The sequence below is a fragment of the Pithys albifrons genome, chromosome 6 (genome assembly GCF_047495875.1).
Source record: "Pithys albifrons albifrons isolate INPA30051 chromosome 6, PitAlb_v1, whole genome shotgun sequence".
NCBI classification, from domain to species: domain Eukaryota; kingdom Metazoa; phylum Chordata; class Aves; order Passeriformes; family Thamnophilidae; genus Pithys; species Pithys albifrons.
The window spans coordinates 40,833,976-40,846,106 of NC_092463.1; the positions used below are offsets into that span (position 1 = coordinate 40,833,976).

The 12,131-nt window shown below is 42.7% G+C and overlaps 1 protein-coding gene across 5 annotated transcripts in view; it reads left to right on the plus strand.

Annotated features, from left to right (window-relative positions):
• CSTPP1 (centriolar satellite-associated tubulin polyglutamylase complex regulator 1) overlaps nt 1–12,131 on the plus strand; it is a 92,431-nt gene that overhangs the window by 68,577 nt on the left and 11,723 nt on the right. For all 5 annotated transcript variants that reach the window (XR_011698083.1, XM_071558515.1, XM_071558518.1 and 2 more), the window contains 2 exons: nt 4,768–4,852; nt 10,351–10,436. Coding sequence is in view for 4 of the 5 variants with exons in the window: in XM_071558515.1 (XP_071414616.1) it covers nt 4,768–4,852; nt 10,351–10,436 (171 nt within the window). In the remaining variant the exon portion in view is untranslated. The remainder of the gene's footprint in view (nt 1–4,767; nt 4,853–10,350; nt 10,437–12,131) is intronic.

Below are 12,131 nucleotides of genomic sequence, written 5' to 3' on the forward strand. Positions count from 1 at the left end.
TGTGACTTGGTAAGAAGAGAGAGAAGGAAAAGCATAAATAATTATAAGTTTTTAAAGCATGTTATTTCCAGCAAGTGAGAGATCTCTATCTATGCTTCAAAATTAAAGCTTGCTTAGGGCCCGTTACCTTCTCAAGCTGCTTTGTCTATCAACCACATATGGACTGAGAACAAAGTGCAACTTTTTCTGTAAAACTCATCCTTCAAAAGAAAAACCTTTCCAGGGAAGAAAAGAGGAGGCTAAAAATGGAAAATAATGAAAAGGGGGTTTGCTGATTAAAGTGGGCAGATTATTGTCCTAGAGCCTGTCAGTTCTGAATGCATGAAGGATGCTTTGTACACTGCTGGACACCACACTGTGAAAATCTAGAGGGGATCAAAGCAGATATGACTGGGCTAGGTGGGGAAGGAGGTAGAGGGTAAGGTAAGCAGATTTAACTTAACATAAATGTAGTTACCCATTAAATAGATTGAATAAAATACAAAATGAAGAAAGGATTTATTATAATGATCTGTTGACAAGTGAAAGAAAAAATAATGAAGAGCAAGAGCTATAAGGATGCATAAATAGAAAGTTGAACTTAAGCAAACAAAAAATGGAAATTAAAACTTGCATAAAGCTTCCAAATGGTGTGACTCCTTCAGACCAACGTTTTTAGACCTTTTTAGCAAAGTTCAGAAGTTTAATGCCCAGCATTATTCACAACTAGATTTAGAAAGCCTTGAAGAGTAAAAGGTCCATACTGTCCTGTTCCATTATGAGAAAGTGTCTCTTTAAAAAAGAGCTTTTTTTCTGCCCAATTTCTCTGTTTTCCTGTAACCTGTGTCCTATGCCAGACTTGTGGTAGGTCACAGAATCACAGAACGGGTCTGGCTGGAAGGGATCACAGTGGGTCATCTGGTCCAACTTCCCTGCTCAAGCACAGTCATCCCTGAGCACATTGCACAGAATTGCCTCCAGATGATTCTTGAATATCTCCAGTGAGGGAGGCTCCACAACCTCTCTGGGCAATCTGTTCCTGTTTGTCATATTCAGGTGGAGCTTCCTGTGTTTCATTCTCTGGCTGTTGTCTCTTGTCCTGTTGCTCTGCAGCACTGAGCAGAGCCTGGATCCATCCTCTTGGTACCCTCCTTTCAGATACCTGTAGGCACTGATGAGGTGCCCCCTCAGTTATCTCTTCTCAAGGCTGAACAGGCCCAACTCTCTTAGCCTGTGCTCATAACAGAGACAGTCCAGCCCCTTAATCATCTCCGCGACCCTCTGCTGGACTCACTCCAGGAGCTCCATGTGTCTCTTGTACTGAGGAGCCCAGAACTGGACACAATATTCCAGGTGCTACCTCACCAGGGCTGAGCAGAGGGGCAGGATGCCCCCCAGGATATCATTGGCCTTCTTGGCCACAGAGCCACACTGCTGGCTCATGGACAGCTTGTTGTCCAGGAGGACCCCCCCCCATCCTTCTCCACAGAGCTGCTTTCCAGCAGGTCAGCCCCCAGCCTGTGCTGGTGCAGGGGGTTATTCTTCCCCAGGTGCACGAACCTGCATTTACCTTTACTGAATTTTTTCTCTGCTCATCTCCAGCCTGTTGAGGGGCTAAAGGTCTGCATAGCCCTCTGGAGTATTGGCCACTCCCAGCTTTTTGTTGCCAGCAAACTTGCTGTGGAAGCGCTCTGTTCGTTCATCCAAGTCTTTGATGAATACATTAAACTATATTGATCCCAGTACTGAACACTGGGGGATGTGAAACTTGCATGTATCTTACATGACCAGAGAGTTTTCTTAAGAACTCAGGTCATAAAACTTGGTGATACTTTTCTTGATGACTGTTGAGCTAACAACATAATAGAGAAAAAAATTTTCTTTCCTCTACCTTGTGTCATGAAAAAGAAATACTGAGCCGAAAATTCAAAGTATGCATCATCCTGCTTATGATAATTCAAACTTTTTCAACAAGATCATTTTGCAGTTATACATAAAACTTGCTGGTACTTTTCTTGAGGACATTCAAGGAACTGGTTAGTTAACACTGCAGAAGGAAACCCTACCATTCCACTGAGTACCATCATTAACCCAAGCTCAGATATACTTGGTCTGAAGGACCAAGGTAGTAACTACAATAGATAACAACCTCTGATTTGTCCTTTAGCAAGAAAGGATAACACAAACAAGTTACATATGCTCTCAGACACCAGTTATTTCAGTGTATTCAAAGAAATGTAATTCAGCTCAGCATTCAGGTTTTGGAAGGAGAGAGGTTCTCATATATTTATCCCTACAATAGAATAGGTTGCACAAATCCCTGCAATGATATTGTAGTTCTGCATAGGCTGGTACTTTTGTGTGTTATAGGAGATACCTGACTGCAGAGCTGGCATTTCCAGACAGAGCAAAAACACCTTTCATACCATGTCCCTAAACCCAAAGTACTTCCTTAGATAGAAGGTCCTCTCAAGAGCAGTGCAAAGTATAGTACTCTGGAGAGTGTCTGTAGTGGATGTCAAAGTGTCTGACAACAGTGTTTTTCAGCTATATGCTCCCTTAACTGAAGAGAGAAATCATTGCTTTTGCTTCTCTTTCCTCCATTTCCTTGGCTAATAATGTAAGTGAAGGAAAAGTCTGTAACTTGATTTGACTGGGTTGGATGGTGCAGTGAAATTGTCCCTTTGATACTGCATATCTGCCTCTTGATAAAGGGGTAGTATTTTCCCTTTCTCTTCCGCTCATTGAACTGCCGGGCTTTGAGGAGTTGTGGAGTTACGGAGAAGCCACCAGGGCTCAGTGTTGGGGCGGGCTAGTCCTGCTTAATCGCTTTACAAATGATCTGAGCAAGAAGATTAAGTGCCCTCTCAGTCAGTTTGCAGATGGCGCCAAGCTGGGCAGAAGTGTTGATCTCCTGGAGGGTAGGAAGGATCTACAGAGGGTTTTGGACAGGTGAGATTGATGGGCAAAGTGCCGTGTTCTGCCCTTGGATCACAACAACCCCAGGCACTGCTACAGGCTGGGAAAAGACTGGCTGGAAAGCTGCCTGGTAGGAGAGAACCTGGGGGTGCTGGTTGGCAGCAGCTGAACACAAGCCAGCAGTGTGCCCAGGTAGCCAAGAAGGCCAATGGCATCCCAGCATCAGCAATGGTGTGGCCAGCAGAACTAGGGAAGTGACTGTCCCCCTGTACTCAGCACTGGTGAGGCTGCACTGGGAATCCTGTGTTCAGTTTTGAGCCCCTCACTACAAGAAGAACATGGAGGTGCAGGAGCATGTCCTGAGAAGCGCAACAGAGCTGGTGAAGGCTCTGGAGCACAAGTTTCAGGAGGAATGACTGAGGGAGCTTGGGGTGTTTAGCCTGGACAATACGAAGCTCAGGGGAGACCTTATTGCTCTCTTCAACTACCTGAAGGGAGGTTGTAGTAAGGTGGGTGTCAGTCTCTTCTCCCTTGTAACAAGTGACAGGATGAGAGGAAACGGCCTCAAGTTGCATGAGGGAAGGTTTGGATTAGATATTAGGAAAAATTTCTTCACTGAAAGGGTTGTCAAGCATTGGAACGGTCTGCTCATGGAAGTGGTGGAATCACCATCCCTGGAACTGTTCAAAAAAAGTGTAGATGTGGTGCTTAGGGACACAGTTTAATGATGGACTTTGTAGTGTTTGGTTAATGTTTGGACCTGATAATGTTAAGGATCTTTTCCAGCCTTAATGATTCTATGATTTTAAGTTGTGGCTGTCATCTGGAACAAAGCTGATTCTTTGGATGAGAGCTAGTGAAGACTAAGATGTGTTTGTGACAAAAGGACTCATGCTCTGTACCTCAGTCCTAATGCCTGTACCCTTGCAATCCCCTCCCTGACTACTGCTTGGCTCTGCTTTCACCCCTGGCTCTTTCTCCCATACTTTGCATTCTTCTGTATATAGAAGTACTTCAAAATTGCTGCTGTTCAACTAGTCTTCTCCTTAACTCCAGTCCACAGCCTGTTGGACTATGAACATACAATCATGTAGGGCTTTTTGACATCAGAATGTTTCCATTCCCTTGGGATCCCATAAGCTTCCCTAAGAGTCACCTCTTTTAGACTCCGTCTGCTGAACCACAGAGGCCCTTCTTGACCAGTCTTTCACAAAGCTGCTCTGTAAAACAGGAATAATTTGATTGGTTTTCTTGTGTTTTTTGGATCTTCGTTCCATGCTTCCTATAATACAGTGACCAGATTTGTACACATTATTCCAAAAGAGACCATCCAGCTGCCTTACTGAATGCCAAAGTAATAACGTCTGTGGTTTATACTCTGTAGCCTTCCAAACACAACCCAAAAACCTTGTTTGCCTTTGTTACTGCTGCCAGATGTTCTGTGGATGATTTTCAAGTGGATTGTGGGGAATGTCACCATGCCAGTGAATTTCAGCAAATTTAAGCAACTTTGGAATTATTTCTTTTTCCACATAGTTATATTCAAGTCAAACCAAACTGTGTTCTCACTTGAAACTGCCCTGTTTTGGTTACCTCTTTTTCACACTGAATCACTACCTGTTACGAGTTTCTCTTCAGGAGCCTCTTCAATAGGATTGCCCCTTCATCAGGCCTCTTTCAGATTGTCTTTGCTAGCAACTCCTTCTGAGGAGCCCAGCTCTGAGAGTCTAGGGAGCAGTTAAACTGTCTTTAGTACCCAGACTATTTGAATTGAGAGTAAAGGGAATATGAGGGGTTTTTCCTAGAGAGAAAGCAAGGGAGGGAACAGCCTGTAAAAGAATTACCATGTTCTCACCTCTTTTCCTGCAGATTTGCTGACAGCACAGGAATACCACTGCCTGCTGCAGCTCCTTTGCCCTGACTTCCCAATGGAACTCACTCAGAAAGCAGCAAGGTAGGTCCTTATCCTGTCTTTTAAGGTAAGATTAATCTTACATGAATGAACTAACTTTACATGGGTAAAGTTCTGAACAGGGACCTTCAGCTTTTAAGGTTTTGGGGAAAAGAGACACCATGTTTTGAAGTTAAGAACAGGGTGTTTTTCTAGCAATGCAAAAGTATATATATTTAAGCTATAGAGAGACAGAAATATCAGTTTAGAATGCTGATAAGAGAATGTTAGCCAATGTGTTTTTAAGTGACATGATTTTTAAACTCTATTTCAAATACTGTTTACCTTTCTTAAAATGTGTTCCCCCTTACCCTGGCTTCCTATGGTTGATCACATTTAAACAGTACTAACCTCTGCAGGATTGCCAGTGTTTTACAGTACATTTGGTGAGAACATGGTGCCTAATCTGTTTGAAATTTTATTTTAATCTAGACAAGGCAAAAAGCAGATAGTTGGCTCAGGGCACTGATAATGTGATATGGAATTTTTTACTGATTGTGCTTGCTGGTTCCAGTCCAGCCCAGGCAGTTGATTATTAACTATCTGATAGTGAAAATGTAATACAGTACACGCATCTGTTGTGTGTTGTGGGGTCAGTTCAGATATCAGTAGGAGTGTGTGCACTCACACATACATATATGATCACAGCAAGGTTACTGGATAAGTGCTCTCATTCCTAGCCATCTCAGCAGAGGGAGCATGGAAATTTAACTTTTTTCATGGTTCTAAATATGACAGTCAGAAACAGAGCCCAGCCATAGGATCAGGATATTAGCTGCTGTGTACATTGTTCATGGCCTAAATAATGAAAAGGTCCTATTTTTCTATTTGTCATTCTGTAATCTTTCTTTAGCATCAGAGTGCCATGAAAATTATAATAAAAAAGGAAAGTGAAAAAGGGAAGTGTTATCCATCTGCTAGTGCAGCCACTTAGCTGGTTCTCTGAATTCTTCCCTGGCTCCTATGTGTTGCTATCCAAAGTGAACTGCAGTTTAAGTTGTGCTGGTTCAGTTAAAACTAAAAGTTGAGCATCACTTTTTCCCTCCAGCTCATCAGTGGGCCTTTGGATTTCAGTTGCTTGGAGCCCAGTGCCAGACTAAGAAAGAATGCTAGCCCTGTAGCAGGGATGTATCTGCTGCTTCCTTTCATGGAGGGACACAAGCCCCAGTCACACGTGCTGGTGTGTATTCCACAGGGCTCCAGCTGAGCTGAGCAGGAATTTCAATGCTATAGCAGTGAAGGAGGCTTCAGCATATCTACACATGTTCTGGTGTTTGTGTCAAGGAATTTAATCCACAAGGCTGTTGTAGAGGCCCCATTGAGGGGCCTGTTGCACTGCTGTGTGTGTCCCATAGAGACAGACAAGCCGGCTTTGGGAGCAGGTGTTGGAGAGAAATGAGATCTCTGTCAGAGGCTCTCAGGCTCAGGTGGGGATGACCTCACTCCTACTTTTGGCTGGCTAGAGATCTGCTTACACATTGCTATTATTCTGTTACAAGCTAATCTATTTAAACCAGTTTAACAAAACTTGACATATTTCTAAACCATCCTTCTCTTTACTTACAACTGTTGCTCACTCTCTTGTCTTTTTGCTGGTCTAGAGTTTCCATTGTTGCCCTTGGTCTGTGCCAGTTAGAAGGGTGAACTCTGCAGGCTGTCTTACAGCACCAGTTGATCGAGTCCTTGGAAACCATGAGTGTCACATGCAAACCTACTGACAGTGTTCCTCCTTCAGTCTGCACACCCCCAGTTGTTTTGTTGCTAGCTTTCTGGGGACAGAAATTAAATAAAGTAGCAGCAGGAGCAGCCACAGCATTCGCTGATACAGCCAGGACCTGCATAATTCCTGGCACTCTAGGAAAGAGGGCAGTTGTAGTCTCTGTGCTGCATGACTGAGATGATCTCACAGCATGGAGCGGTCCTCTTGTCCATAAGCTGTTGCTATGCACTGATAACAAACACTGGGACTAAGATCAGGAAACACCAGAACATAAGAACAGAGGCTACAACAATATAGGTTTTATTCATATGATACCAGAGAGCTCCATTTTTATGTTCCTGGTGCTACACAAATGCAGAAGTCATACCCAAAAAAAGAACCAGGCTGTGTCTGTGAGATTTCTTGGATGTTTTTTAGTTCAAAGGGTTATAGCCATTAGCAGATTAAAGATCTTAATCTGCAGAGATACCTTTGATCTTCAGAGACACCTTTAGGCTTTCTGAATCTTGAAATTGCGGGACAGAAAATGAAGGGATTTTTCTGGTTTGATGCCATGATTTCAAGATCTGTACCTGAGCACTGACTTTTCCATTGTAAGAGAAACACAAGGAACTCACTGCCCACACTTGAATAGCAGGACCAGAGTAGTTCATGGCTCCTATGCTGTTTTATGTGGTGCGGGAACTCATGTTGCACTGATCAGTGCTAATGGAACTGGGGCTTGCAGTCCAGTACCCCTATTGTTAAAAAGATTGCCTGAGAGTGCAGATCTTGCCCTTTCTGTATGTTTTGCTGATTTTTGCCTCCATGTATCATCAGTAAATAAACCAAGTCCCTGAAGACTAATTTAAGCCAGGCTGGCCTTAAGACAGATTGTGTTGGTTAGCCTTTAATGGTAGCAGAAAACAGTAAAAGTCCTTTCAACTTGCCTGGCCTAGAGTTTTTCCTGGGGACATCCTGTCTAGTCTAGATTTCTGAGATTTTAACCACAATCAGTAGACCATAAATTTTCCCCACTGGCACAATTGCAAGGCTTTCCTGCCAGCCAAACCCGCTTGTACCCTGAAACACCACTACACCCTTTACCAGAGTACCTCAAGCGTAGTCATTTTTCTTCGGTCCTTTCCAAAGTTCCTCCTTGATTTTCATTATTCATTGAGCACCAACTAACTAACTAACTTTTAAATACATCTGTGCCCTGGGGGCTTAAAGGCTAAATTGGACAAAAAAGAATGAGAAAAAAATCCCTTGAAATATGAGATACCTGGTGAACTCTCTTGAGTTGCACTTCAGACTTTCAAAGTTTGTCCTCACTTTTGGTCCTGCTGTCTAGGTGACAGTCCTTAGCTAGGATTTTCCCCTTGCCAGATATTTTAAGGAAGAGCTGCAGATATGTTGCACATGATGCTCTCCCAGCTTCCTTGAGAACTCTTTCAGCTGGCTATGTGGGAAAATAGCCAGCTGCAGTCAATCTCCTCATAAATGATTGTATTGGATTTAAAGACCTCTCAACATTTCCGGCATGCAAACTCTTGGGCCAAGTGGAGTCAGTAACCCAGCACCAGAGCGCACCTGCTCCTATTTAGATGCTCCTCCATCACATATGTGCTGTACAGTCTTCCTTAGAGGCTCTTTGCTGTCTTTAACAGCAAAAAATGCCCAGCAAATTCTTGAACCTCTGCCTACTTCCTCATGCTCTCCTCTAACTAAGAGACTGAGACTTGGTGCTGCCGAACACAGCCATTGACCAGAGTTTTAGATTTGACAAGTGAAATTAGTTGATTGTTATGAAGATGATGTAATAATGTCTCTCTGAATAATAAATATGTCCTCTCATTTTCAAGATAGAGAAATGCACTGGCCAAAGCTGTGGTGCTTTAAGAGTATCTGAAAGACAGACCACCAGCTCAAAGGTGGTAGTGCAGCTCATCAGTGATGTGGCTAATCACATTTCCAGTGCTCAAACAGTGGCTGGAAATGCCAGTGGCTGAGCAGTATTGCCTGAGAGAGGAAGGTGCTCTGCCTGCCAGCCTCAAATCCATTTCCTTGATGTGGCCACTGACAATCTCAGTAACATGCTTATTAGTGAGAATTAAGAACTGAAGCTACTGCTTCTTTAGACAGGAGGAGAGGAGGCTTCTGGAATGTAATAAATAAGTCAGAAGCACTTTGACATCTTCAAAGGGTTTTGTTTTAAATACTGGCTTTTCTCCTGGGGACCCTCTTAGCCCCAGTCTTTCTTCTTGGAGATAATTAATTCAAGCTGCTTTACATGTTTGATTTTGCCAAATGAACAGAACTGGTCTGAGTGGCAGGGAAGTCTTGCAAGATCTTATGTTCTTCTAGGTCAGCCTCCCACACAGCTCCCTGGAGTCTTTTTTATGAGACAGAGCAGTGTTTCCCCAGCAATGTGTTTAGACAACTGATGCTGTAGAATTGATCTGTAGATTGCATTTGGCTCCGTGTTCAAAAGGGTCCTACTAAATGACCCATACTTTAACTATAATGAAGTGACAATCCTTCTCATGTGACACAATAAGTCAGATACTGAGTACAGAGTCAGTAGACCTACACACAGTTGAAAAGAAATACCAAATGCCTTTCTTTAGCATTGTCTGAATGCTTTGGGTCTTCTTCCATCAAACTGGAATATTGTCTTCTGTTCTACAAAGTTTTACAATCTAAGCTTTCATTGATCAGACGAGTTTGATTGTTCCCACTTCAGAGACTTACCTTTTCATCTTTATGTAGTGACAGTGACCAGCACCTTGGTTTTGTTTTCATTTTTATGAATATTTTTGCCCTAATTTACTCCTGAAATCCACAGGGGTTTTTTCCTGAAAAGAATTTCACTTTGCTATCACTTATATTTTTACTTTACAGCCTGTGGTTGATATTTTCCATATTCAAGAAATATGCTTTAAAATAGGGGTGCATAGTAGGAAGCTCCCTACATGCACCTAGAGAAGTGCTAGCAGGGAGAAAGGAGACACTGTCACTTGTCTAACAAGTCTTCAGTTGCCATGAAATTTGACCTCACGGTCAAATGATAGACATGATATGAGAAAGAGACTGATACATTTATCAGGAAGTGAGATAGTATGTTCACAGTGTGCAATTAGAAAGCTGATTGGTGCTGTTGGTGCAATCTTATTTCCTCTGTAGTCAAGTAGAGTTTGTTTGAGCATAGATTGTGAATTAACAACTGTAGTTATCTTTATGAATCTGAAAAATAGCCCAGTTTGATGAATTCTGGAATACAGAGGAATAGCATAAGTCTTATTCTGCTTGCACCAGTTTACTACTTGTATAACTGTCCTGTTTGTAGGCACAGTTAGTCAGGAGTTGGACTTAGATGATCTTCATAGGTCCCTTCCAGCTCAGGATATTCTGTGATTCTATATAGCCATGTGAAACAGCCTGGCAGGTTTTATGCCAGCATTTGTTCCATCATGTCCACCAGGCTTTGAATGCTTGACATCCATGTCACACTGCTCTGTTCACACTGTTGCTGAAGTGTGTGACAGGACTGACATTCAGGATCTTCTCCTTGCTTCAGCTCTTCTCCAGCGTTCTTACGCTGCCTTCATTTGATATTAGGGCATCCACTTCCCTGCAGCAGTGGGTGTTCTATTCCTCTCTCCTGAGTTCTTACACTGGGCCACTAGCAAGCCTGAGTTGAGCACAGTTCCTTGGCTGCACTTTCTCTAGATCTGGGGTTCCTGGTTCCAGATTTTAGTTCTTTTGTATATGCTAAACTGTTTCTCTCATCTTGTCATAGGATTGTGCTGATGGATGATGCAATGGATTGCCTGATGTCTTTTTCTGATTTCCTCTTTGCTTTCCAGATCCAGTTCTACTACTCAGGTAAATTCCAGGAAGCTGCTGACTTCACCCACTAGCATAGCATTGCAACTTTACAGCTTCCCAATCCTTGCACTTTTTTGAAACTTGAAAAGATACAGTTTTTTACAGAAAATGTATAGATAATGGAACCTACTGATAAAAGACATCACTGATGCCAAAACACTAGGAAGATTCATGAAGGGGTTCCAAATTTTTGTGAATAACAAGGTACCTGCAACTGTTATGTCTTAGGCATGTATTTGTCTTAGCCTTGAGACATAAATTTCCAGCTTTACCTAGACTATATTAACACCTAACAATTAACTTTTACTAGAAACTTTTTTCCTTTCTTTAAGGAAACTACTCAACCCTGATGGAGACAGGATAGGAAAAGCCATCAGCTGGTGCCTTGAAAGGAAAAGGAGCTGGACAAATTGATACAATTCTTCCCCTTAATACTTGCCCAACTGTGAGATGGTTTCAGCTCAGATAGTGTCTGAACTGGATATAGTTTCCATGGGTTTAGGAACCTTCACCATGGGTTCAAGAAGTTCTCCAGCCTCCCCTTGAAATCACATAAAATTTTAACCTCCACAGCACCATTGCTAAAGAGTTGCACAGGTTTAACACCTGTCCTGTGAAGAACCACCTCTCTTTTAGTTTGACTTGAGAGCCTCTACTTGGAAAGGAAAAGGAACAGATAATCTATATGAACATTCTTCATATTGTTGGTTATTTGTTATATTCTACCCCTCTTCCCCCAGCTGACATTTTAACTAAATGGGATACTTCTAAAATTTTTGACAGGAAAAGAATAAATTGAATAATATTGGTTTGTGTGTATGTATTTACATATGCTCACCCTCACATATACACCTATAAAAATCCTCGGGTATTTTTAAACTAAAGTTCAGAAGACAAGGTGGAGAAACTTGGATGAGCATTTCCTTTATCAAAGTTAGATGATAAAGCCCTGCGGGACTGCTGGTGTGCCACTTTCTCATCTCCTGGCACGCAGCAATTCCTGTTATAAAGCTCATGGATGTCTGTGCGCTCCCACTGAAACAGCTCCCTCTGACGGACACAGCTCACAATTGGCCTCGACTAGGCAAAATGGGCCAGGTCTGGATAGTGGGAAACACTGGCTGGAAGCTGTGGCGAGCATAGTCTGTGGTCAGAGAGTAAACTGGGGTGGCCTGCTGATCTGATTCCACCTGTCAGTTCCCATCTTTCTGGTAGGTAAGACTCAGCTGCTATTCCTAATGCAAAAATCTCTTTTTCTCAGTCCTTGTCTGTGTATACTTCCCCTGTGCCTATTACAACTTTATCCATGACAACTCATCATAGAAAAACAGTTGAAAATTATGATTTTGGGTTGGGTAGAACCAAGCTTTTAATGCCATTAGCCAAGGACAGAAAATGTGTTTGGAAAGTTTTTCTCTGATATAACAAATATTTCCACTGAGCTGCAGAACCTCAGCAACAGCCTCAGGGCCTGCTGACATCCTGGCTTTCCCCTCCACCCGCCTCATACACAGCATTACACTTCATTCACTTGGGTCTTAAATGCCACTGGTGTCCTTGCAAGCTTGTTCTTGTGTACACACACTCCAGGATCCCTTCCCTGTCCTGTCCACCCAAGCACAGTGCACGCACACAGCCTGTCATACACTCTCCCACCAACCCACACACATGCAAACCACTCCAAATGGAATC